Genomic DNA, 26,849 nt, shown 5'->3' on the forward strand with positions numbered 1-26,849 from the left:
GAGGCAGTTTTGTGATATAATGCTGGTCGCCACAGGGCCACCCAAGAGCTATTTTCATCAATGAGGCCAATACCTGGCCACCTGGCCATTCAACGAGCAGCCGAGAAAGATTCTCTGTGCTTGAAAAAGGCCAAGGAGTGATCGCAAGAGAAGGTGGAAAGGCGGAAAAAGAAGAGGGTGCCTAAGGACATCACCAGTTATGCTACAGGGTCATTTTAGACCAATATATGTGCTCAAAACTTTCAAAGCTCATTTTCTCAAAATGACTTTTTTTGGCTGGTGAGGCTGCTTGTTCCAGCCATATCTCTGTAACCGCTCATCAGATTTCCATAAGTTCTTTCTTTATTGTGTATCTGAATAAATTTCTGAGGGCGAGACATGCCCATATTTTGTAATATTTTGTGTCTGTATTTGTGATATTTAATCAAAATTTGATTGATAAAATCTTAATAACCAACACTAAATTCGTTGGTCTGTTAAAATTTTTCAGCAAGGAAATTTAAAAAAAGGGGCTCTCTTTTGCCCTGAGGTATCCATCTGGGAATCATCATAGTGAATTTCACAGTTTCAGCACCTTTTGAAAATTCTCCAAACCTGGAATCAGAAAACCATGTGCACCATTCTGACATATTGCTGTAACTTGTGAACCAGTGAACATAACTGCATGAACTTTTGTAGTTATACTAATGCTTTTGCTATGAGTCTATACTGAAAATTTCATTAAGATATCTCAATAAACAAAAAAGTTGGTATCCGAGGGTAGCCTACCCCCTTAAAAAAAGAACAGTAACAGTTTTCTGATTGCCCAATTCATGGCTGATCTCCCAGAGTGGTTGCAACACTTCACTAAGGAACAAGAACAAGAACAGTGGCATATACCTAGTGAGCTAAGTTGGTCGAACAGTTGTTTTCAAATCCTATTCCCTCAACACAGCAGCCCAGTGCTGCACCCATTTAACCATGGACTACCCAGTAACCCAAGCCAGCAGGAAAGCAGTTAGAGACCCAGGCAGACAGAAAGATAGGCAGAAAGATAGTACTGTAAATGTGCATGAAATTCCTAAAGAATGCTGATCACATTAAAACCTAGTGCTATGAAGGTAGCTGCGCAGAAAACTGTAACACCAACCATGACATACCTTCACATCCCATAATCTGCTGATCCGATGCACGAGTGCATTCTTAATGCAATGTAGCAGAATCATCTTCCTAAATCTATACAGCCACCACTTAAGTTGAGCCTGAACAAAGGGCAGTGCATGTCCAGTAGAAGTAGCTATGCAAACAGCCAGGAGCCCCCATTTCTACAGATTATGGTTCAACGACAAGTACCACATAGCTGCTCTACCAAATGTATACACTTTAAGAAAGCTAAGCAGCTAGCCAAAGGAAGCTCATATACCTAAAAAAAGTGAGTGCATCTGGTGGGCTACCAGTATTGCTCATATTAAAACACATAAATCTGTACTGACATGGAGGTACTGCAACATAAGGCTGTTGCTACTGCTGATGGGAGTGAAAAAAAGGCCATTTTTTTATGGGAAGGAAGTGGCAGCATGGACGATAGAGTTGTCTAATATAATTGTGTACTTTATTCTGAGTAAAGCAGTTGCAGCATGACACAACACAGCTGTGGGATGGCAGAAAAATTACAGACAGTGACACAGCAAAGTAAGGTAGCAATGAAAGACCATTCCAACCATCCATGGTAAAAATGAGCTCCCAAAAAACCGAACAGGCCACACATTTGCTCAGATCTAGAGACAGCGTTCTGGTGAGATGCAGGTAATGCATATGAGGCACTGGTCCCTGTTGAGAGGTCACGAGTACAGTACAGACTTACTCTTTTAGACAGATTGCATCAGTAAACGGAATTGACACAAATGGAAAAGGGCCAGTGAGGAGAACCAACCCTAAGTTGGGGCACCAAGCTGGGGAAGGAGTCTTTGAGATACGAGTAGTGCCGCAGCGTGTGCTCCTCAAACAGTGGCACCATGGTTGGGCACCCCGCTGCTGCATTGAACACCAATATCAGTGTGCTCATGTCTGAAGTGGCAGGTCAAGGGAACTAATGGGTCTCACTAAAGGGCACACTTCCTCAAAGCAACAGAGTTCATTCATTTCAAGGATACAAGCTGGATCTTCCACATCAGGCTCTGGCAGGTCAAAGTATGCATGAATGCCCAGGAGTTCAGGAACCAATGGCAGTGCCAGATATGGGTGTCGTAGCCCCAGCAACCGCAGGCACCTGCAGTTATCATTAGAGGAGCTGTCCTTAAGGCAAACATGAAAATCCGTAAGTGGACTACCTCCAGAGAGAGCGCTTGTCCTGCGGGTAGCGCTTGAGATTGTCCAGAAGGGCATCCACACATGCCTTGAGGCCTGCCTTTGTTGACAGGCAGCAGCCACCCAGAACTTCATGGAGGGCTTCCCGGATGTCCATCGACGAGTCCTGCAAAAGTGCTGACAGCATTTGCACCTGGACGACTCAGTTCGACAGTAGACTTCGTTTAATTCGACTCCTGTTAATTTGATTTTTCAGTTAAATCGATCCCAATCCATGGTCTCTGCTGGCGCCAATAAATTTCTATGGGCCCAAACTTCCGCTATTTCGATCTCAAAATTGGCCTTCGCCGGATAATTACAACTTGACTAGTCAGCTTCGCCGCAATACAGCTGTGTTAGCCGGTGAAGCACATGCAATTTATTCCAGTGAAGCATATTAAGAATGAAAAGGGTCACTGTCCCGAGACATGGTAAGCACTTCATAAGTATACAGGCATGCATGCGCGATCCTCGGTCACAGTACGACCACAAAATACCTAATAAGCATAGTGGCAGCCATTCAGAGCTGTTAGTGATGTTGCTGAGCAAATTTGAGCCCTCATTTCGCATGCCATGCGTCTCGTATATGATACCATTAACAGGGCCTAGTACATGTTCCTTAATTATATGTGCACAGACTTGCCATGCACCGAGAAACGGAGAAAAACCACCTATGTTTTGGGAAATCTATTGAAAAGGAAGGCGGTAAAATGAAAAACTCAGAACGTTGAAGGGATGTTTAAAGCCAACAAAAGAGTGGGAAAACTCTGAAGGCCTGCCAGTAAACTTATTAGGTGCCTTGGTGCTCGTACTGTGACTGGAGATGGCAGATGCGCGTGAGTAAATTAAAAAAAAACGAACTATGTCTAGAAACAATGGCGCCCCCCCCCAGATAGCATGCTTCACCGCATAACATGACTGCATGGCGGCGAAGCTATGTTTAAAAGCAATATATTATTAAGTGATTAAATGACATGTTGCAGCATTCTTTTCTGTTTTTTGTTCAATTCGACCCGCCGGATAATTCAACCAGTTTCATCGGTCACGTCAGGATCGAATTAACGGTAGTCAACTGTATAAGCAACTGCAAACAGCCATTGAGTATGATGCAAACTATAAGCCTATATTCAAAGTATAACGCCAATCTCTAAAGACTCATTTCAGCTTACTGCTCACTTCTTAGTGAACATATTCACAAACTTTCTTTGACTCCAACCTTCACAGCATCTGTTTACAGACACAAGTAAAAGTACGGTGCTGAAGCAAATCTTCAAAGGGAGCTTTACTGATGATTCCTCAAATGAAGTGTAACACTAGAGAGATTTAGAGTAGGGGCCCCAATAGTTTGGGGCCCCAAAGAGCTTTGTGGCTGTTAGCGTTGAGGCATGCAGAAGTGAAGAGTTTTGGAATAGGGCTTTGCGTTTGCAGACAGCATATTGCGCTGACAGCGCCACTATGGCACCAAAGAAAAGCTATTAGAAATAAATAAAATATACCATTTTATGCTAAGAATAGTAATTTTGACTTTTGTATTTTAGCATTTATTCACAATTTAGAGGTTATTTAATTAGCAGCAAACAATTAGTTACGCTTAGTTTTGAGTAACCCACTAAGCCATGTTCAGCCTACGAGCCATGATATCCACAATTAAATTCAGTATCAGTGGCATCTAATGAATCGATCTTCGTAACAAGCTAGTTGAGAGAAAGCGATAACCACAGTAACTTTTATTAGCTTACGAACTTAACATGTTACCACGAATAGAGTCCAGTTTGGTGCTAGGTTAGAGCCACTGCTTCGATGCATGCTGCCACGTTTGTTTACGCAAATCTTTTAGGGCAGCTTTTGGGGCTTTCGCTAAATAAGTGAAATAGCGTGCCCAATGCAGAACCCAAACGCAGTTTGCATCTCGCGCATAGACAGTGGCTTCGACGCCATTTCTCTGGGGCCCCGCACGTTTAGGGCCCCTATTCTAAAACTCTCTACTGCCTCTCTATAGGTAGAGTCAAGGCATATTCATCATAATGAGGATTAGTGCACAAACCTTGCAGACAAGGTTCTTTGTAGTTAACAGTCTACTTCGTAAAAGATAGCATATATGAACACTTGATTGATTGATATGCAGTGTTTTGTGGCATAAAGGCCAAGTATGGCCAAAGAGCATCAGGCAAGTGTTAATGAGTTCGAAATAAACACTTTAATGCTGAACAACATCAATTGTTCCAAGGCAACCTCCCCACTGTGCACATTCATGGTTTGCACATCACAGCAAAGAAATGTGAAAGGTGTAAAGCAAAACCTTTTCGCTTCAGCATGAACACCGCCACCCCTTGTTTTCCCATCTTTTCTCACCCTTCATTTTTACTGTCCTTCAACCATATCAGGAAAACACCGCAAATGGCAACAACAGCCTACAGAACTTGACCTCCAGGGGCAAGGTTCTCCCCAGTGATAGCTTTCTGTGTCTAATAAACCAGTTAAGCAGAAATGCATTATTGTGGAAAACATGCGACTTGCATAGGAGGCTTAAAATGCTAGCGCCCCAACAGTAAAATCAAAAGGATGCCCCGGAGTTATTCAATTAACCTTTTCTAGCCGGTTGTCAACGTTTCATGACATACAAGTTCTTAGTTTCTAATGGAATGGGAGGTGAGAGAGAGCCAGAGCTTCATGTCATGCATGCTTGTCGAGGAAAGGCCTGTTGTCATGCCACCATTTTTCACTAAGCAAACAAGGATCAATACATTATTTTCCACTTAGGCTGAGTCAAGAAACTTAAATGACTGCATACAATCATATGCACAAAATGCAATCCTTTTTGCTTTGCAATACTAACCAAGGACAACATACAGTGCAATGTGGCTCGACATGCTTTCCAGGTCAAAGGTTGTACATTGAAAAAATGTGTGGATATAAAGGCATTCTTTTGTATTAGATGCCCCTTTCAGTTTCTTGTAAAAAGCCCACAAATTTTACCCTGATGTAACAAAAGATATGAAGATGTTTTTCTATGTTCTGGCCCCACTTACAAGTACTTTTATGTATAACTAAAATGCTTTTTTTAGGGAAAAAAGTTTCAAAAATATGAGGTGAAATATGTAGGGTCCCAGCATGCAGTATGACAAGGCGCTAGCTCTATCCTTGTGGCCCCAAACAATATCACCCTGTATGACATAAAATGCAAATGAGATTTCTTCGAGAGAGAAATTTGCTGCTGTGATCATAGGAATCATAGGTGGTACATGTACTTTCCTACAATTCGACGTGCACTCGTTAAGAAAGCACACTGCAGCTTATTTATTGCACTTTGTGGTTCAACTGTGTTGAGTGTGTGGGGACCCCTTGAAACCCTGTCTATGATTCACGTTCAACTTGGGACATTTGCCGTGCGATCACTGGGGACACATCATTCCAACCTTATATCGACACGTGTGCATTCCCTACAACCATCGGTGCCAGCACGATGTGGAGTCTGCTACTTATATGTGCGGCTTATGTGCTTATGTGCGGCTTATGTACTTATACGCCGTGCACTGCACGTACTAACATTGCCTGTGGAGTGGGCCCCTCTCGATCTCTCCTTGGCACCTCTCTCCTTCAGCATCCGAGGTACGCGAGCGCCTTCACCGGGCTGATTAAAATTCATCACTCTTGGTTGTTGGACATGCAGATCAATTTTGTCTCAGGTCCTTCTGAGGAAGGCGGCCTCCTTTTTTGTGGCGAACATAGCTTGGAAGTGTAGCCTAGAGGACTTTCCGGGAGTTTTCAATCGCAGTCTGCGACTGTCACCCTAGTGTCGTAATCTCTGTATTATCGTAATAGTTCTGGGGAAACCCGCAAGGTGGAGAGAATTAATAAAGGGAAAAGAAATCCACCCAAACATAGCTAATTGCTACAAAGGAAACCCATGCAGGTTCCTCGAAAGAAAAGCCTCGCAGTTGAAGAAAAATTCATCCTGGTCTGGGACTCGAACCCGGGACCACCACCTTTCCGGGGCAGCTGCTCTACGATCTAAGCCAACCAGGCTGCTAGGGGACGGCATGGTGAAGTCAAATCCATCAACAACTCGAAGCAAAGGCAAGAGTTTGATGTAATAGTTTTGTGGAAGCCCGCAAGGTGGAGAGAAGTAATTAATAAAGGGAAAATTAGACATCCAACCAAACATGGTTAATTGCTCCTTTGTAGCAATTAGCTACATTTAGGTGGATGTCTAATGTTCCCTTTGTTAATTACTTTTCCCCACCTTGCGGGTTTCTGCAGAACTATTAGGTCTAGTATTTGTAGTTTTGTGTTCATAATTTTGTCTGGATTAAAAACTGTTTCCCACTATGTAATACCTTCTGACAAAAAGCCTGTCGGGTATAATTAATTAATAGAGACAGCCATCATTGAGGCAATTTTGTACATGAAACTTAAAATAAATGTAATTCTGTTCTCTTGGCATGCAACATACAAGATGTGAACATCATAGGTAAAACAAAAAAGTAAGCACTGGGAGCTGTATCAGAAAGCTTCAAAAGTTATTCGAAGTGGTGCTAATAATGCTGCATTGTTAGAAAAAACTGAGAGAGAGAGAGAGAGAGAGAATATGTGCAGTTCTTGTGCCTCTAAGTGAAGTGCAAAACTGTGCAAAACTTTTAAATGCCTTTTTCTCAAAAGGATGGACGGTTGGGTCAGTTGGTATGGTAGCACTTTTTGGTTTGTAGTGTGAAGGGACACAAAGGCTGTGTTCTCAAAACTGTGTTTATAGCATTCTGTTCAGCTTGTGCAGCGGATATCTTCACAACTGCCCAGTTAATTTGAACTCAGTCTCATCAGCCTCTCTGAGCTACACTGCAGGTCAGGACGTTCCGGTCCTCAGTATGACCTTTTTCTGAACTGCAGCCTAAATACCAGGCTTATGTTAATGAAATCTAACCCTGTCAGTTTTTATGTTGTAGTTCAATAAATCTAATGTCACAATCTCCACCATACATTTGGGGACACTGAGTACTTGCAATAAGCCTTGCATCACATTTTACAACTTCTCCAGATAGAGGCATATTTTGTAAAAATTAATTTCCTCAGTTCCTATTCATTTGTTACCTGCTATGCCAAGTGGTCAATCCCTTCAATAGTGGGGGCAAAGCAAGCCAATAACAAAGGCAAAAAGAATTAAAAATGGAAAGAGTTGTTGCAGAATACAGCTCCAGGCTGTCCACAATGTTTAGAAAAAATATATATACCCAAGTGCATTTATCTGGAATTGCACATTAGTAAAGCAGGTAACAAGTAAGTTCTTGACAGAGAATAGCAATTGGAACACAATGCCAATTGAAGGCAGAACAGGGTGATTTCAACATCTTCATGAGAAAGTGGTGAGATCATCTTCAATCTCTCTCTCTCTCTCTCTCTGGGCATCATGTCATGTTACAATTGGTGCAGCACTTAGGCCAACTAATAAGCTCATAAAAGAAGGATTCAAACATGCGGCCTCAAGCAGGTTGGTTCACCTCAAGCACAGCAAGGACGGTCTCCAGCTGGTCCTCACGCAGCACAATCTGGTTGCTGATGCGGCCCAAGCACTGAATAGCCTTGAGCCGCACCTCTTCAATCTCGTCATTGAACATGTCCACGATAAAGTCCAGAGACTGGGCCGCAAATGATGGGAATTGGAGGGCCAGCCGACACAGGGAGTCCAGGGATGCCAGCCGTACCTCTGCACAGTACCACAGAGAGCACAGCTAGTCCCCCTGCTGCTATGGGGCTCCCTTGCACATGCTCACCAAGGAACTCATCTTCCAGGCCATGCACGAACGCCCCACAGGCACCTGAGCCCATGAGGCTTACAGTCTGGGCATCCACTTCCTCGCGAGGTGCATCGTCTGCCCACCGTTGGCCTGAGGACCATTCGCCGCTCTCATAGCTCTCCCGTTGTCGCTCATGTGCTGACCGCTTACGCTGCACAGTAGAATGAGAACAAGCAACTTAGCTGGTTTCCCATCTCTTCCCCTTGCAGCCAACTCTAGGAAAAACCTGCAAGCTGTGACTGACTGATAGAATGGCAGACAGATTGACGGATGTATAGATGGACTGATTGACTGCTTTGGTCTAACTTCCCAAAGAAATAAAGGGGCTATGACAAATCAGTTATGCAGAAGCCCGCAAGGTAGAGGAAACCTTATGAAAGGGAAAAATGACATCCACCCGTCTTGAAAGGGGGTTAACCGAGGGGCCCGATTTTTATTAATCATATCATGAGAAGCCAACAAACAAAGACCCCAAAGAAAATGTAGGGGAAATTACTCGTACTTACCAATTGAATTTAAAAAATAATAAATTAATGGCAATGAAAGTAGATGAAAAAACAACTTGCCGCAGTTGGGGAACGATCCCACATCTTCGCATTATGCATGTGATGCTCTAACCAATTGAGCCGAAAAGACGTTTTATCGGGTCAAAAGAAAAAAAAAGAAAAAAAGAAAAAGAAAAAAAGAAAAAAAAAAGAAAAGCTCACCCTGAGATTGGACATGAGCTTTTTGTCAAGAGTCTGCTCCAAAAACTGCAGGCTCACGTGGCCCATGGTACCCTGCAACAACAAGTCTGGTTAGCCAATTTCTAGAAATGTGCCCTGGGATGTTGCTGTTCACAATAACATGAACACTTAAAGGCAACTACACTCAATGTATTTTCGGCACTCTTTACGACTGCAGAGGCAAAGGTTCCACTGAATGCATATGGAAGCACTGTTTGAAGATGGCCCAGACTGGAAAAAAACACACCAAGCACTGTCTAGCCACCACTGGATTAACTGTTTGTCTACCACATATATGTACACATAACAAAGTATGCATGCAAAAGAATTAGAAAGAACACAGAACTTGCATCAAAACGAGTCGTATCTGTCATCTTGAAGTTGCCATTTGTCGCATGATTGTAAGACGTTTTTTTTTGTCTTCCTTTTCAGGTGCATATATGCCTAGCTATGTATAGAAAAAACAAATCTGACAAATTTTTGACTGGTATATTTACATATTCCAATGGTAAGCCTGTGTGTGCACTCCTCTGCTCTAACTCATGTCTTAGCACTGTTCATTCGTAAGTCTGTATGAACAAATCAATATGAACGCAAGCTCCTACGAAATTTATTTACATGATAAGTTAGGCCTCTACTAATAAAGGAGTAACATTTTTTTTTTCGTGGGATTGCTGCATGAAACTTAATTTCCACTTACTCATAGGATTATGACCTGCAGAATAAGTGAACTGTGAAGGTAAAACTGCTACTTCTATGCATACTAGTGCAAGACCACTGCACTCCTTTTACAGTTCATGGTACAGTGGAAGCTGTGGCTCTTCACCTAAAGCATCAATGCTCTGCCCTGTGGCAAGTCATTGTCAGAAGGGGAGCATGAAAAGCAGTATACTGCTAGAGGCTCCTATTCTTTCCAGTACCTTCCGTTTCTCCCAACTTGATGCAACTAAGAAGGCTAAACTACCAATAAGATTTGAAGAGTCCTGCACCACTCTTCAGCCAGCTTTTACAACGTTTTTGTTATGAAGGGGCACTGCCCCACAGATCTTCTACAATAATTTTTCAAGAACACCTCTTATCTTGAGGATGAAAAGTAATTCTACTGCAGCCCGTGCAATGGCTTCAAACCTGCCGGTTACACCGAGATCCATTGATGATCAGTTCCCAATGAACTCCCCGAGTAATAAAATAATCTGGATGTGCACACGGTCTTCGAAAAGCACATCTACCCGGATGAAGACATGCTCGTGGCGCTGTCGCATTATGAAGGAAGTGGTGAGGCTCTTTCTTGCCGCTGCAAGCAATTATCAGTCATGAGGTAACAACGGCAGTAGCTCTGGCGCAGATTTTGTACAGAATAGAAATGGGGGTTACGGATTTCTTCAATAAATACACATCGATATAGTAAGCATTTCTTTCTCGTTAAAGTTACATTCAAATTAAATTTAGGGATTTTACATGCCAAAAACACAATATGATTATAAGGCACACCGTAGTGAGGCTCCAGATTAAATCTGACCACCGAGGGTTTTTTAACATGGACCCAATGCAATGCACCATGGGCATTGTTGCATTTCGCCCCTATCGAAATGCCAACCACCAGGAGCTGGTCCAATGCCCTCTGGCTTAGCAGCGCAATGCCATAGCAACTATGCCACCACAGCGGGTTTATTTATTTATTCATTCATTTATTTTGTTTGTTTGTTGATACATTAGAAAATTCAACATTTCGTTAATCCTGTCATTTTTTTTCTTGTCTCATGAAATCCGAAGCAACGAGGTTTTACTGTAACGAGGTATGATCAAGGACGCAGAGCAAGTGGACAATCTCATGGTGTGCTGAAATCAGCCAGTGAGACAAAGTGCATAAAGCTGAAAGGTATGCTACTTGAATTAGATAATCACGAAGCATTTTTAGCAGTGCAAACACCACTTACGACTTGTGACTTACGACTTGTAAGACAAAATGTTGGGCAGGTGTTGTCCTGATGTATCGCTCCTCAATACTGGTAAAAAAAAATTTTCACAATAAGCTCTGCAAGCTGCAAGACTTTCTCAGGGTAAAAATTAAAAAATAACAGATGTTCTCTTATATATAACAAATCATGCACAAACACTGGTTGTTTTACACAGTAAATAAATTTCCTTTAAGGCAACTAAATGTTTGCGCATAATGTTTGCATAGCACTGCTTGCCCTGCTGATTTCATGAGCATGCCCAAGATTCCTCACCATCAGCAAGGCTGCTTCAATGCGCACACACATGGAGAGATCGCCGACCATCTGGCAGATCTTGGCAAAAGCATCGTCTGCTAGTCGGATTTGCTCCTGGCTGTTTCGTACCTGCACAAGGCTGCCCCACAGAAACCCCACCCCATCAAATAACATACGAAAAGAAAGCAGTGTTCCCCATCCACCACACCAATGGCTTGTTGCTTCACACTTCAAGCCTATAGGGCAATCTCTAGCTCAACAAAAAGACAGTACCAGCTCGTAGGACAAAATAGCCCTCATTTTGCATCAGGCAGAGTTATTAGTTAAATTATGTTGTAGCTGAATTAAGATTGTATGTAAGGACCTTTCTTATCCTTAATGTTTTTATTATGCAGCAGTGTAATCAGTGCCATCATTTTCAGATATACTGCCATTTGCTATACGTGACTCATGAGGGGGACAACATTTTATGGACATTATACAAATAAAGATAACCCATTTAAAATCGAAACAGTGTTGTCTGTCACCTAAAGCTTTCCAGTCTCTTATCACACAATTCATTGCATCTGGGCTACAAAGTGTACCACAACACATTTTATACTCTGCTGGTAGGCAGCCTCGGCTTAGAGTGCAGCAGGAATTTTTTCACTGGCTATCAGAAACAGTACTTCATGTCAGTGTCACATATGTTAGCATGCTGCATAGTGATATGCACCAGAAGTAAGTGGAGTGTTTGGCACAAGTTATGTCTGGCACAAGGATAAGCACTGCCTCAGGCAAACACTCACTTGTTTCCATATGCATGGCTTATCACTTGCACCAGCTTCAGGGCAGCTATCCGCACACTTTCGTAGTCATCAGTCAATGCAGTCGTCACATGTTCATACAGGCTCACATCCAGCTTCAGGCCCCGATCATGAAGACGGTACTGCAGAAGTTTAGTGTTCGACGAAAGCCCCTCTTATCAGGATGGAACATGGTGAAAAGGTGGGCAAAACCCGGGGCACTACACCGACCAAAGTAAATTTAAAAGAAAAGACGACGTTTCGGCTCACAAATGGGAGCCTTGTTCACAGGTAAAAGAAGCAAATGCGTTCGAGCAGTTCGACTTGAACACGTGATGCAGGCAGTGCACATACACTGACGGCAGATTACCATCGCTCCTGTTCAGAGTGTGCGGCGTAGTCTGTGACTATGCAGCACACATGATAACATATATTGGCAGAACTGGGGACTTTGAAAGGTGTCTTAAGCAGCATGATTATGACGTGAGAAAAGAAAATGTGAAATTCAGTGCTTTGGCTGAGCATGCCACTTTAAGTGGCCATGCAATCGAGTGGGGGAAGGCACGTGTCCGTGACAGGGAAAAAGGGCTATACTGATGCCTTTATCTTGAGTCACTCCCGATTCAGACTACTCCGCACACTCTGAACAGGAGCAATAGCAATCTACCATCAATGTCTGCGCACTGCCTGTGTCACACGTTCAAGCCTATTTAAGTGAACTGCTCGGACACATTTGTTTCTTTTACCTGTAAACAAGGGTCCTGTGTGGGAGTCGAAAACTCTTCTTTTCTTTTAAATTTACTTTGGTTGATGCAGTACCCCGAGTTTTGCCTACCTTCTCAGCACAGTACTGCAGAAATAAAATAAACAGCACAGGAAGCTATCATTAGATGAGAAGCACCTTGATGTGGCTGCTATGAATCTTGTTCAGTGGCCACCCCGAACACAATATGATAACGAGGCAGGACGTAGTGGGGAGCTCCAAATTATTCTGACCACTTGGGGCTCTTTAACCCTTTCAGGGTCAATGACGTAAATATACAGCACTGCGAACAAGTCCAAAATGGTCGATGCCGTATATTTACAGCGCCGTCTGTACATTTAAAAAGCGCGCCAATTTCCAAACTTTTTCTTTCCTGGCATGGAAACACAAGGAATCTTTTTCTTGTGCCTCCCTATCTCGGTTTTCGTTGCATGGTTTGCTTTAGAGCTAGTTTGCTCCGGCGCGTCTACATACTACCGCTCGCGCAGTCGGGCCACGGTTTGGGTTTGGTTGCATGGGTGGTTTCGGCTTCTTGTGCTCGTAACACTGATAGCTATCTCGTAGCTCAAAGGGCAACCACCTGTTTCTCACTCGTTTAGTGCTCACAGGGGTGCACATAGGAAGGATGCGACTGTGCATGCGTTTCTTTTTCCATTTCTCTTTTTTTTCCTTTTTTTTTGAGACTCGCGAAAAGTAATTGCCTCTGGTTGGCAATAAGATGAAGATTAGCAGGATTTTGTCACGTGTTTTGCTTTTTTGATGTGCACACAACCACACAGTTTTCTTGAGTGCGCTCACTTACACAGTTCAATTACGCTATGGACGTAAATATTAGCGTAAGAGCAGGAACATTTGAGACTTGCGAAATATTCTTGTGTGCACATTTTCTAAGCCTTCAAAACTGTGTATAACAAGGCATCAAATTTTTATTTCTTATAAGTTTATTTTCTTTTTTATTGTTGTTATTTATGAATAAAGAGTGCATATATACCAACGCAAAATATTTATTTTTCATGGCCACCCTAGAAAAATTATGGTAACTTTTTTTCGAAATAGGTTTCTCAGAAGAATTGGAATCTGCAGTAAAAAAAATTTGACCCTGAAAGAGTTAATGTACACCCAATGTATGGTACACAAGCGTTTTTGCATTTCGCTCCCATATAAGTGTAGATGCCGTAACCGGGATTTGATCCCGTGACCTGGGCTTAGCAGCACAAAGCTGAAGCTACTATGCCACCACGACAGGTGATCATTTATAGTTCGGTATTCCTTCACAGCAGCAGTGTAATTTCGTTATATTGAGGTTCAATATACATGATGCTCTATGGACAATAAATTATGAAAAGTTAACTACTTTGTTATATTGAAAATTGCTATATTGAAGTTTTTTTTAAATTGAGGTTTAACTGTACTGGGATTTACAATGGACACACTGCAACCCTGGATGGTCAAGGAACTTGTTTACAGTTGAACAACACAGGCAATGCAAGCAAGCATAAAAGTAGGGTATTCGATATGAATCTGTATTATGGCCTCCCTCGTTAGTGCGTAGTTATATTGTTCATGCTGTGGCCTCCCTCAAAGTTAATTGTACAGTTATACTGTTCACTCTGCCAGCATGAAACTGTTTTCCGAAAAGCAGAAGGTATTCATGCTAGTAAAGGAACCAGGAGAGTGTGTTCATCTTCCACCAACAGCATGGATACTGCATAGACCCATTGCACAGTAACCAAATGGCACACCGATCTGGCACCGAGCCATCAAGTGAAAAAAGCAAGCACGCAAAATGTTCTAAAGTGAGTTGCATGAGAATCAAACTAAGCACCACAAGCAACGTGCGAACCTTGAAAGTAATGCCATACAAAGCAACAACAACAATTTGCCATCTCTGCATGTACATCTCTGCATGTGAGTAAAGAACAGCCTCAAAAATGTTTTCATTGGTTGCCATATTTTTTCACCTGCACCAGTCTCTGCCAAAGCACAAAAGAAAAAGAGTGACATGCCAGTTTCACGATTACTTTGATAAGCATATTACAGGATGCAGTGTTTTCTATATAGCAAGTGGAGTCAACTAGGCCACAAGGCTTAATTAGGCTGGTGCTAGTAGAGGCTGCAGAACTATTTATTCAAACTTTTGAATCAAGAGTTTCGCTTTACCATCCCTGCTACAAAGGATATCAGTAATAGTAGTAGTATTATTCAACCAACTTGGGCACAACTACAGTACAAAAGCTTACACAACCAAACCTTGCTATAACAAAACAGATTATAACAAACAAATGGATAAACTGAAGTAATAATATCCCCACTTGAAATTACCATGAAAACCTACACAGTTACTAGACAACAACAACATGCATTTAAAATCTTATTTTAATGAGGCAAAGAGTACCCACTGAAGACAGCAAAGAACATGCAAAATCTGAAGATTGCAACACTGTGCCAGCACACTCACAAAACAATGTAAGAACCTGTTGTACTTCTACATCTGCATCTAAGATAATGGCAGCAATGAATTAGCATTAACAGCCGCATTAAAGAAAGTAGTCATCACGCTGATGACTCGGCAAAAAATGTTGCAGTTCTTTGGCATTGGCTGCTGAATTTTGCACCGGCCCATACACTCTGGAAACTCACTGCAACACTTCAGCCCTTCAAAGGGTAACATTGGATATGAGGCTGGACAATTGTTACAACAAAGTAATGAATATAACGAAGTAACTTTGGCTACTTATCCAACTTTGTTATACTGAAGTTTTACTGTGGCTTCTCTCTAGCTGTGACAAATTGGCTTGACCATTGTGATAAAGGGTGCCAGGGAGATAAGGATAAAAAGATGCCACAGCAGCAGCAGGATTGAGAAAGAGCACCTTCTCTTACTATCCACACACTGGCAAAATCCACATTGACGAGGATGGCAATTTGGGTTTGTTGGTTGGTCATCACGGAATGGTATCAGGCATAGTGCAGCAAAACATGAACATGAGAAGAAATGACAGTGCTTGTATTTGTCTGTCGTTTCTTCTTGTATCCATGTTATGCTGCGCTATGCCAGATACTAAAACCCACATCATTCTCATTGGCACTGCCCTCATCATTTCTTTGAACCCAAGTAAAGAATGGCAAGGACTACTGCCATCGTGGTGCTGCATCATGGCGATATAACGAAGTCGTACTTGCAGCGAAAAACTTTGTTAAATTGCAAATTACATTGAATCAGGGCATTAGTGTCCGAGCAGTAAAAATAATTTCACAAGTTCCCAGAACATATAGTGGATAGCATCTTGTGAGTAAGCACTTATAAATAAATTTTCGCAAGGAGGCTGGACCATAATTATGTGATTATAAGCGCAGGCACGTGCAGTGCAGATTGTGCCTATAGCAACGAATCAGCGTGGCTCACAGCATCAAAGACTCGAGGTGGCCCAGCGAGCAGCACTGTAAATCTTGAACGCCATGGTTGACTGCGCTTAATGGCCAGAGCCTTCGTTTAAAATTGAAAGCAAAAGTGTAAACAGATTAAGAAGATTCATCCTCCCCGAGAAAAGAAAGTTGCAGCTCTGGGCAAAAGGCAAAGCATTGATAAAAGGCTTGTAGTTTTATCATAATAATTGCAATAAACATATGGTTACCAATTAAATTAACAAGCATAGTATCACATGCACGCAGGCAAGCATAAACAGATATTTCACTCAATGGCCGTGAGCACTTGCTGTCACTATGCTGGCATGAAGAGCACCGGCAACAGGGAGTATAACGCTTCGTGCTGACTTTCGCTCCACCGCGTTTTGGAACCGTGAGATTGTGCAGCCTTCAACACTAAGCCTGCTTAGAAAACAGGGTATGTCAAAGGTACAAGCCACCTCAGCTCACCTTTATCCTTTGTACCCACCGCAGATTACCTCCATGATCATAAAGCTTCTTGAAAACCCAAGTGTGCCACTATTGCTTTCCACTTTATGGTATGTTCTAGCTCTATGCTGATTAATCTTGCCAAAGGTAAGTCTGCCAACAGGTGAAACGATATAGAAGCACTGTGAAAAATGCCGTCACAATGAAACGAAATATATGCTGAGTGAGTCTTTCTTCAACAGGTCCCGCCCATAATTTGATGGCAGGAAAGAAAAGCAACATTAGTAAATGAGCGGACGTCTTTCTTATTTAGCTGAGACATTCAGGAATTTCCAGATAGTTGAAACAGTAATGACGGGTACAAGAATAGCAGGATAGCAAGAATAGCAGGATACATCATGTACTATTCCTTAAATTACATGCTTTTGCTTTGCACCTCCCCAAGCATGTATCGATTTCTGAGGGTGCCATAAAAAAAAAAAAAAGTCAAATGATTGCTTTAAAAAACATGATGAAAGTGCATGCAGCTGTGGTACACTTCTCTGATATCAAGGAAGTGTGCTGACCAAATGCTGTGTACAAGAGGGACATATTGTTACGGTGAAGTGAAGGAAGACGTTGAGTTGGACTAGAGAAAGACGAAGTCTGGCGGTTGCCTGAACGCCATATCCATCATTTGTAAATATAAGTTATTTTACACTCGTGGGCCTGCTTTCTTCCCGCAACATTTTGGTGGAAGGTGCGGGGTACCACCACGGAACTTCGCAGCGGACGTCATCTACCTGCTGCCACAATGGCAAATCAACCGACACAAGCGACAACGCCTCGGCAGCCCGTGCCCACGGTCATCCTCACTCACCCACGGGACCCGGGAACATTTTGTGGCACGGACAACGTCGACGTCGAGGACTGGCTTACGATGTACGAGCGAGTGTGCGACAACAACAGGTGGGATCCTACAATGATGCTTGCAAACGTAATATTTTATCTGAAGGGAACTGCGAAGCAATGGTATGACACACATGAAGCTGACCTAACGAGCTGGGATGTTTGCAAAGAAAAAATGCGAGACCTGTTCGGCAGACCTGTCGGTCGTCAGCTGGCAGCTAAAAAAGAACTTGCGTGCCGCGCTCAGACGTCCACAGAATCCTATGTCGTGTACATACAGGATGTGCTGGCCCTCTGTCGCAAGGCTGATGACAACATGACCGAGGCAGACAAGATTGGCCATATATTGAAAGGTATTGCAGACGATGCCTTCAATCTCTTGATGTGTAAGGATTGTGCCACTGTGGATGCAATTATTAAGGAGTGCCGGCGCTTCGAACAAGCGAAGGGCCGCCGCGTCACTCAAACTTTCGACCGGTTGCCCAATACCGCCGCGACATCTTCTTGCGAAGACCCGCCGCGGTTCGTTCAGCCCGCAGGACCAGAAGAAATAACGCGCATCGTTCGCCGTGAGCTTGAGGCCATGGCCCCGGCTCCCGTTCGTTCAGACTGTTGGGAAAGCGTACCCGCTATCTCCCTTATACAAGCGGTCGTTCGGGAGGAAATAGCAAGTTTGGGCATTCCATCTCTCTGCTCAGTCCGCCATACCAACACCTACCAAATTTCTCCGACCGCTCGCTCCCGGACGCAAAGCTTTCCACCACTCCGTCGCAACCCGGCTGAATGGCGCACAGCGGATGATAAACCCATCTGTTTTAATTGTTCCGGTATTGGACACATCGCCCGTCATTGCCGCAACCACTGGTCGTCGCCTCCTCGGTGGTCGTCTCCGAGTCACTACAGCCAAGTACCCGACAATCGCACTTTCTCGCCCTATACGCCGACTAGGAACATCAACGCCGACAGTGCTCCACCAAGATCCAGCCGATCCCCGTCTCCGCAAGGTCGTAGGTCCCGTTCGCCTCTCGTTCACCGCTCTTCGTCCCCTTCTGCAACCGGTCGCTTCGCTTCGGGAAACTAGGCGGTGCAGCTCCCGGAGGTGAAGCTGCAACTCCGACCCGGCCCACAAATCCTCTATTGACCCTGCCTACATGTGGAAACCTGCTGGACATTGAAGTCGATGGCGTTCCTGTTAGATCTCTCGTTGATACAGGAGCGCAGCTTTCAGTTATGAGCGCTGCTCTCCGCCGCCGGCTCAAAAAGGTTCTGACCCCCGCCGTACCGTGCACCGTGCGAGTCGCCGATGGGAGTACATCACCTGTCCTTGGAATGTGCACAGCACGTGTGACCATTGGGGGCCATTATACCGTTGTTCTATTTATCGTCCTTGAACACTGCCCACACGACCTAATTCTCGGCCTCGACTTCCTTTCGAAACACTCTGCCCAAATTGACTGCTCCGCAGGTGTTGTACAGTTGGACCTGCCGCTTCCTGCCGACGCAACCACTTGTGCTCCACACCGCTTATGTGCTGCTGAATTTGCAAGGCTGTCTCCACAGGCTGCTACAAATGTCCTGCTGACGCCCTGTCCTCCCGTACCTGATGGCGAGTACGTCCTGTCGCCGCTTACTGACGTGGTTTTGTCGCGTAATATTGCCCTACCGAGCACCTTAATTCGGATCCGCGAAAACTGCGCTCGCGTGCCCATCCTCAATTTTGGGTTCTCGTCACATGTTTTGCCACACGGTATCGCCATAGCGCATATCACTCCTTTGGAAGAATTTCAGATTTCTTTTTTGACCTCTGAATCCTTCCTCAGTACGAACGGACCTTTGTCATCCACTCCTTCGTACTCGACGCCTGCGGACGATGTTTCTAAGATGATCGCCCCCGACCTTCCTTCCGAGCAAACAGCAGCTCTTCGTCACCTCCTGTCATCTTATCGGGACATCTTTGATTTGGACGACCGTCCACTTGGCCAGACATCTGTTGTCACGCATCGCATCAACACCGGTGACGCCAGCCCCATTCATAGGCGGCCATATCGTGTCTCGGCAACAGAAAGGGCCATCATACAGAAAGAAGTAGACAGGATGATGGACAAGGACATCATTGAACCCTCCAGTAGCCCGTGGGCATCACCGGTTGTCTTAGTAAAGAAAAAAGATAACTCGTGGCGCTTCTGCGTTGACTACCGTCACCTCAACCGGATAACAAAGAAGGATGTTTATCCCTTGCCTCGCATTGATGACGCTCTTGACTGCCTTCACGGATCCCAATACTTTTCATCAATTGACCTCCGCTCCGGCTATTGGCAGATTAGCGTCGATGAGATGGACCGCGAGAAAACCGCCTTTGTCACACCGGACGGTCTGTACCAATTTAAAGTCATGCCCTTTGGATTATGCAATGCGCCAGCTACATTCGAGCGCATGATGGACTCTCTCTTGCGCGGCTTGAAGTGGTCTACATGCCTGTGTTACCTCGACGATGTGATTGTGTTTTCGCCGAACTTTGAGAGCCACCTGCGGCGCCTCACAACCATACTCTCCGTGTTTCGCAGGGCTGGCCTTCAGCTAAACTCCTCCAAGTGCCATTTCGGTCGCCGTGAAATTAACATGCTTGGTCATGTCGTCAACGCCGCCGGAATCCAACCTGATCCACAGAAAGTTCACGCCGTGCGAAATTTTCCTGTACCTTGTTCAACGAACGATGTCCGTAGTTTTCTGGGCTTATGCTCTTATTTTCGGCGATTTGTGAAAAATTTTGCGGACATCGCTCACCCTCTCACTGACCTTCTTAAGAAAGACGCCTCTTTCTCTTGGGGACCGCTACAGGAGAAAGCCTTCTCTACCCTGATTGAGCGGCTTACCACTTCCCCGATTCTCTCCCACTTTGATCCTTCTGCGCCCACTGAAGTACGAACTGACGCGAGTGGTCATGGCATCGGCGCTGTCCTCGCTCAGCGTCAACAGGGCCAAGACCGTGTCATCGCTTACGCTAGCCGCCGCCTTTCCACGCCCGAGCGAAATTACTCCATTACTGAGAGAGAATGTCTCGCGCTCGTATGGGCGGTCGCGAAATTTCGCCCGTACCTTTTCGGTCGGAGCTTCTGCGTTGTCACCGACCATCACGCCCTCTGCTGGCTCTCCTCTTTGAAGGACCCAACTGGACGACTTGCACGTTGGGCATTGCGCCTACAAGAATATACATTTTCTATTATATATAAGTCAGGACGCCTGCATAAAGACGCTGACTGCCTGTCCCGCAATCCCGTGGATCAACTGGACGATACCGATGCAGACTCGGACATCAGTATTCTGTCCCTCTCCGGCTTCCTCCACATTGGCGACGAGCAGCGCAAGGATCCTGTTCTTCGAACACTTATGGACCGCCTAAGCTCCTCGCCCAATGACCCGTCCCTTCGGATGTTCACCTTGCGCGATGGAACTTTATACCGTCGTAGCGTTCGTCCTGACGGCCCGGAGCTCCTCCTAGTCGTCCCCAAGCACCTTCGACTCACCGTGCTCCAGCAACTTCATGACGCTCCTACTGCTGGACATCTGGGCGTCACTCGTACTTACGACCACCTGCGGCGCCGCTTCTTCTGGCCTGGCATTTATCGCTCTGTGCGCCGTTATGTCGCTTCTTGCGACCTGTGTCAGCGCCGGAAGACGCCTGCTATGCCTCCCGCTGGTTTGCTTCAACCCATTGATATACCTACAGAGCCCTTCTTCCGTGTGGGCCTCGACCTCCTTGGTCCGTTTCCAATTTCCATCAAAGGAAACAAATGGATTGCTGTAGCAACCGATTATGCCACTAGATATGCCATCGCACGAGCCCTGCCAACCAGCTGCGCTACAGATGTCGCCGACTTCTTACTAAAAGACGTCATCCTGCACCACGGCGCCCCTCGCCAGTTGCTGACGGATCGCGGCCGCTACTTTCTATCGAAGGTCGTTGATGATCTGCTCCGCTCCTGTTCTACAGAACATCGGATTGCTACCGCGTACCACCCTCAAACGAACGGCCTCACCGAGCGACTCAACCGCACACTCACTGAAATGCTCGCCATGTACGTCTCCAACGATCACCGCGACTGGGACGTCGCTTTACCATACGTCACTTTCGCATACAACTCGTCCCGTCACGACACTGCCGGATTTTCACCATTTTTCCTTTTGTACGGCCGCGACCCCACCTTGCCTTTTGACACGTTGCTACCTTCCGCAGTACAGTCACCCAGCACTGCTTACGCTCGCGAGGCTATTGACTTAGCCGCCCAGGCCCGAGATGTCGCCCGTCACCGCCTCACAGTCTCGCAAGCTTCTCAAAAGCGACGCTACGACCTTCGGCACCGAGACCACCATTTTTCACCTGGTTCCCTTGTCCTTCTCTGGACGCCTTCACGTCGTGTCGGCTTGTCGGAAAAATTACTGTCCCGTTTTTCTGGTCCGTACCAGATCTTACGCCAACTGTCCGACGTGACCTACGAGATCGCCCCACTCGGTCAGCCTTCCGTGCCTCCCAACTTAACCAGTGATGTTGTTCACGTCACCAGGCTCAAGCCCTATGTCCCCCCAATAAGTGAGGCTGTTTAACTTGCACCGGGACGGAGCTCCCCCACCGGGAGGGTGATGTTACGGTGAAGTGAAGGAAGACGTTGAGTTGGACTAGAGAAAGACGAAGTCTGGCGGTTGCCTGAACGCCATATCCATCATTTGTAAATATAAGTTATTTTACACTCGTGGGCCTGCTTTCTTCCCGCAACAATATCAATAAAAACACAATGTGAAGAAGACAACACAGGACTTTAAGAAAGCTAAAATGTGCCTACCTTCATGCTCAGTGAGAATTTCTCTGGGTAAGCATTCTAGCTGTGGCCAGCAGAGCCTCCCTGGCAGTAGGTTTGTCAACAGAGCCGTATTGTCCATTGGTCACTCTCCACAATAGTTTTGAACGACTAAATTTCATGACAAAAATTTGTTAGCCTTGCAACACTGCTGTTGCTTGCCCTTTAATTTGTCTCTAGAACTATATGTGACAGGCAAATAAATTAGATAACATGTGTTTCTTCCAGACATTTTGCTTGTCATGTCCATTCTGCTGGTTTAGGCAACTGGAACAATCTTAACAGTAATAGACTGAGAGTAACTGATTTAGAAAGCAACCTCATCTGTGGTCATCGCTGAAGCCCACTGAACTGTGCCCTTACCATGGCCTGGAAGGCTGCTGTGCGAACGCGAGGATCCTGATGGCGGCTGTAATCGCTGAGCAATGACGACAGGGCCTCAGGTCGGCCATCCGTGGGGAGCAGGTCACTCAGCAGGCGCAAGCACTTGCACTGCACTCTGTGGTTTCCATCTAACAGTGCCTGCAGCATAAGGCAAGGCTCAGTGTAGCGCATAACAAGTCAGCCCAACAGCTGACAAACATCAGTCCTAAATGACTATGTCATTGAAGGGAGCGAGACTACCCACAAGTGTGAGCCGGTAAACACTAAAGGGATACCAAAGGAGAACACAGTATTTACTTTCCCCAACATTAACTCCATTAGCATCGTTAGCTTGCTCAGGTTTTGCACCATGCTTCAAAGTATAATAAATATAATATAATATAATAATGTTCCTCTGGGCGCTTCTGATGGGCCTCAGTCGCTTCCACACTCATCATCATCATCAGCCTGGTTACGCCCACTGCAGGGCAAAGGCCTCTCCCATACTTCTCCAACTACCCCGGTCATGTACTAATTGTGGCCATGTCGTCCCTGCAAACTTCTTAATCTCATCCGCCCACCTAACTTTCTGCCGCCCCCTGCTACGCTTCCCTTCCCTTGGGATCCAGTCTGTAACCCTTAATGACCATCGGTTATCTTCCCTCCTCATTACATGTCCTGCCCATGCCCATTTCTTTTTCTTGATTTCAACTAAGATGTCATTAACTCGCATTTGTTCCCTCACCCAATCTGCTCTTTTCTTATCCCTTAACGTTACACCTATCATTCTTCTTTCCATAGCTCGTTGCGTCGTCCTCAATTTAAGTAGAACCCTTTTCGTAAGCCTCCAGGTTTCTGCCCCGTAGGTGAGTACTGGTAAGACACAGCTATTATATACTTTTCTCTTGAGGGATAATGGCAACCTGCTGTTCATGATCTGAGAATGCCTGCCAAACGCACCCCAGCCCGTTCTTATTCTTCTGATTATTTCCGTCTCATGATCCGGATCCGCCGTCACTACCTGCCCTAAGTACACACTTCCACACTCAATGCATGCTATGTAGTGGCGGAGCCAAGAATTTTTTTTTTAGACTGCTTGCACTTGACCAAGGAATACGGGGGAGGGCAGGTGGGTGTTGTCACATGTCGTTTTATGTCAGGTATGCTGTTACAAAAAAAATTCGGAAGGGGGTCATGTGTTTGGTGTGCTTCCTCCGCTGGCTACACTGCCAACGCTTTGGCCCGATTTGATTGGTTGGTTGGTTTGGCTTTATGAATGGCTCATACCCACTATGGAAGACTGGCGAAGAACTACATGAGTTACTATGGAGATAACTGCCCACATAAAAAATTATGCTAATGAGAAATTTTCTATATTAAAAGATAGTAAACTAACAATGTTTAAAGAATTTACCCATAAAATCATCCTCAGTCAGAAAGAAATCTCACACTGGCTGCACAGACATCCCTATTGCAATGTCTTAAAGAGGAGGGACCCAAAGACAGAACATCAGGAATTGAAAGGCTCAATCGAATACCATGAAACGGTCCTTCTAAAAGACTTTTTGTTAATGAGATTTGCTCACATCACTTTTTTCACACACTCTACAACTTCTGTTGTCCGCTTCCTGCCATCTCTGAAGCTGAATGCTCCTGATTAAGTGCATGCTCAGGTACCGGTTTCTTCACTTCACAACTTCCTCAGACTCAGTTGTGTCTATGACCGACTTCACTTCCTGCCACTTGTTCTGCTTGTCTGTACCCAGTGGCACATACCCATTCCAGAGCACTGGCCAGAAATATCACTTTTACTGTGAGCCACTCTTGCCATGAGAAGTAGCTTAATAGGCCGGAAAAGACGCAAACACGAAAGACAGTGGCGATGCTGCCTTCAAGTTTTTGCACCAGCTCATTATGGCATCATACATTTTGGCAGAGTCTGCTCAGGTCCAGTTAATTTTTTTTATTGTTAAAAATGGACTAGTACCATATTTTCTGGTGTATAAGTCGCACTTTTGTATAAGATGCCCCCCCTACTTTTCACAACTTTCGAAGAAAAGCTGGTATATAAGACACATGCGACACAAATCACATGTTGGAATATCTTCATCGTAACTTTTCTACCATTCCTACTTCGGTAGTATTGACACTCTGGGAAACCCTCGTTTCCTCAAAATTAGAAAATGCATCTGCCATTTGGGATAACAATCAAGCATCACTAACCCTAAACCTTGAAGCGATTCAACATCGAGCAACTCGTTTATTTTATTTAACTATTAGCGCCATTCCAATGTAATATATATATATATATATATATATATATATATATATATATATATATATATATTAGAAAAACAGAACCTGCCAGATCTTTCATTATGCCACAAATGTGCTTGCCTTTGCCTATTCCGCAAGGTTTGTCACTCTAACCACGTGCTCAAGAGTCAACTTATCACTCCACCTTTCTATGTTTCATCCCGTTCTGACCACAGATTAAAGTTGCCGTTCCATCCTGCCGAACGAACAAGTATCATGACTCTTTTTTACTCCGCACAAGTGTCGACTGGAACCAACTTCCTGCTTCCATCATTCAGATTGCAGATACATCTTCATTCAACACAGCACTCTACCATGCTATCCTTAACATTTTCTTTTTTTTTTCTTTATACCAATGCCTACATATTACTTTGCTTTGTTATGTACCACTTGTTTCCGTAGTGCCTTCGGGCCTTGAAAGTATATATAATAAATAAATAAATCAATTATGTATAAGATGCACCTATTTCTGCTCATTCAGCATGATCAAACATGATCATGCATGCTTGTACACTCATTGCGAGATGCTGCACCTACCCTTTCAAGGCATAAATTTCTGTAAACAAGATTTTTACAAGCTGAAAATTCTAACAGAATAAAACATGACCTAACGCTCTTCTTAGGTGGAGGAAACCAACGTTTAATGCCCTTCACTCGAAGTCATTCAAAGCCTCATCCTCCAATGCAGTCAAAAAGTCCAACCATGGCCAGCAGCATCACTGGGTTAAAGTCACAGCGGTTAAAGAACTTGTGCGTGACATTGTAAGTATCCTTAAGCACATTGCTGGCATCGCCACTACGCCATGGCATGCTTGCGCCGAACACACGAACACCGATAACACCAAGCACCACGGCTTGAACCAGTCTGAAACACATAAAAAAGCGAAATGGCAACCGGCAGACGTAGGCAGTGCAACTCCTGCTGGACTTTTTTTTTTATTTTATTTCAGAATACTGCCGGCTTCCATTTGGAAGCCCAGGCAGGAGTGGTACAACATCACGTGATTTCAAACTTTTTCCTCAAGGGGATAAAAAAATAAAAAGAGTAAAAAAAAACAGTTCAATAGGCAAAGTAAACATATGCAAATACACAAAAGAAATACAATGATGCCGTCACATTGCTGCCAATAGCAAAGGCGTAGTAAATGAGTCATCAGAATTTGAACAAGCAAAGGTACAGTGAATGCATGACATTACAAGCACGTCTGTACTGCAGATAAGAAGGAGTCTGGAGTGGCTGAGTTGACCACGCTTTGCGGAAGAGCGTTCCATTCGCGAATTGTCTTGGGCAGGAAGGAATAAAGATATGCGTTTGTTCTAGCGCGCGGCAATAATATTGTTTGATTGTGCTTACCTCTGGTCAGTCGCGATTTGTTAAATTGCATGTAGTTGTCAAATCTCATTTTAGTGTGGTTGTTAACTATGTTATACATTGCTTGTTGAGACTTCACATAGTACACTTTAACTTCTCACACGAGTGACTGACTGATGATGATGATTATTACTATTACTATTATTATTATTATTATTATTATTATTATTATTATTATTATTATTATTATTATTATGAAAAATTTTGTTTAACAAGCAGATGTTGACACCACAGAGTAACAACGAAAAATTGTGGTGCCTTTTTCTTATTTGTTGTATTAGTTGAGTGAGCTTAAAGTCCTAGTTAAAAAAGAAAAATAACTACACCATAATAGCAAACTAGTATGCATGGTCCTCAATCACAGAGCATCTATATCACAGACACCACGATGGCAGCCTTTGCTGCGGCCACCACACTGCAGTAGCCATACTGAATACATGGAGAGCCCTCAGAGCTCATATCTGTCAGTTGCTGCTGTTAAAACAAGATTTCATTTCTTTCGGAATGCTGCTGTGCACAGTTCCTTGTACTCGTGAAAAAAGCTGTGCATATTTGTCGCGCCAGCGTGCTTAACACAGATGCATTAACATCTGCGGATGCAT

General features: G+C 44.4%; 1 protein-coding gene across 1 annotated transcript in view; it reads right to left on the bottom strand.

Annotated features, from left to right (window-relative positions):
• Window positions 1-26,849, bottom strand: part of IntS4 (integrator complex subunit 4) — an 85,204-nt gene that overhangs the window by 47,408 nt on the left and 10,947 nt on the right. Inside the window, exons 4-12 of the mRNA XM_065435525.2 lie at window positions 22,560-22,718; window positions 11,841-11,980; window positions 11,071-11,191; window positions 8,822-8,893; window positions 8,091-8,265; window positions 7,818-8,023; window positions 2,310-2,452; window positions 2,133-2,248; window positions 1,913-2,046 (exon numbers count right to left, since the gene is read on the bottom strand). Of these exons, the coding sequence (XP_065291597.1) occupies window positions 1,913-2,046; window positions 2,133-2,248; window positions 2,310-2,452; window positions 7,818-8,023; window positions 8,091-8,265; window positions 8,822-8,893; window positions 11,071-11,191; window positions 11,841-11,980; window positions 22,560-22,718 (1,266 nt within the window). The remainder of the gene's footprint in view (window positions 1-1,912; window positions 2,047-2,132; window positions 2,249-2,309; window positions 2,453-7,817; window positions 8,024-8,090; window positions 8,266-8,821; window positions 8,894-11,070; window positions 11,192-11,840; window positions 11,981-22,559; window positions 22,719-26,849) is intronic.

The sequence above is a fragment of the Dermacentor albipictus genome, chromosome 1 (assembly GCF_038994185.2).
Source record: "Dermacentor albipictus isolate Rhodes 1998 colony chromosome 1, USDA_Dalb.pri_finalv2, whole genome shotgun sequence".
Classification (NCBI taxonomy): domain Eukaryota; kingdom Metazoa; phylum Arthropoda; class Arachnida; order Ixodida; family Ixodidae; genus Dermacentor; species Dermacentor albipictus.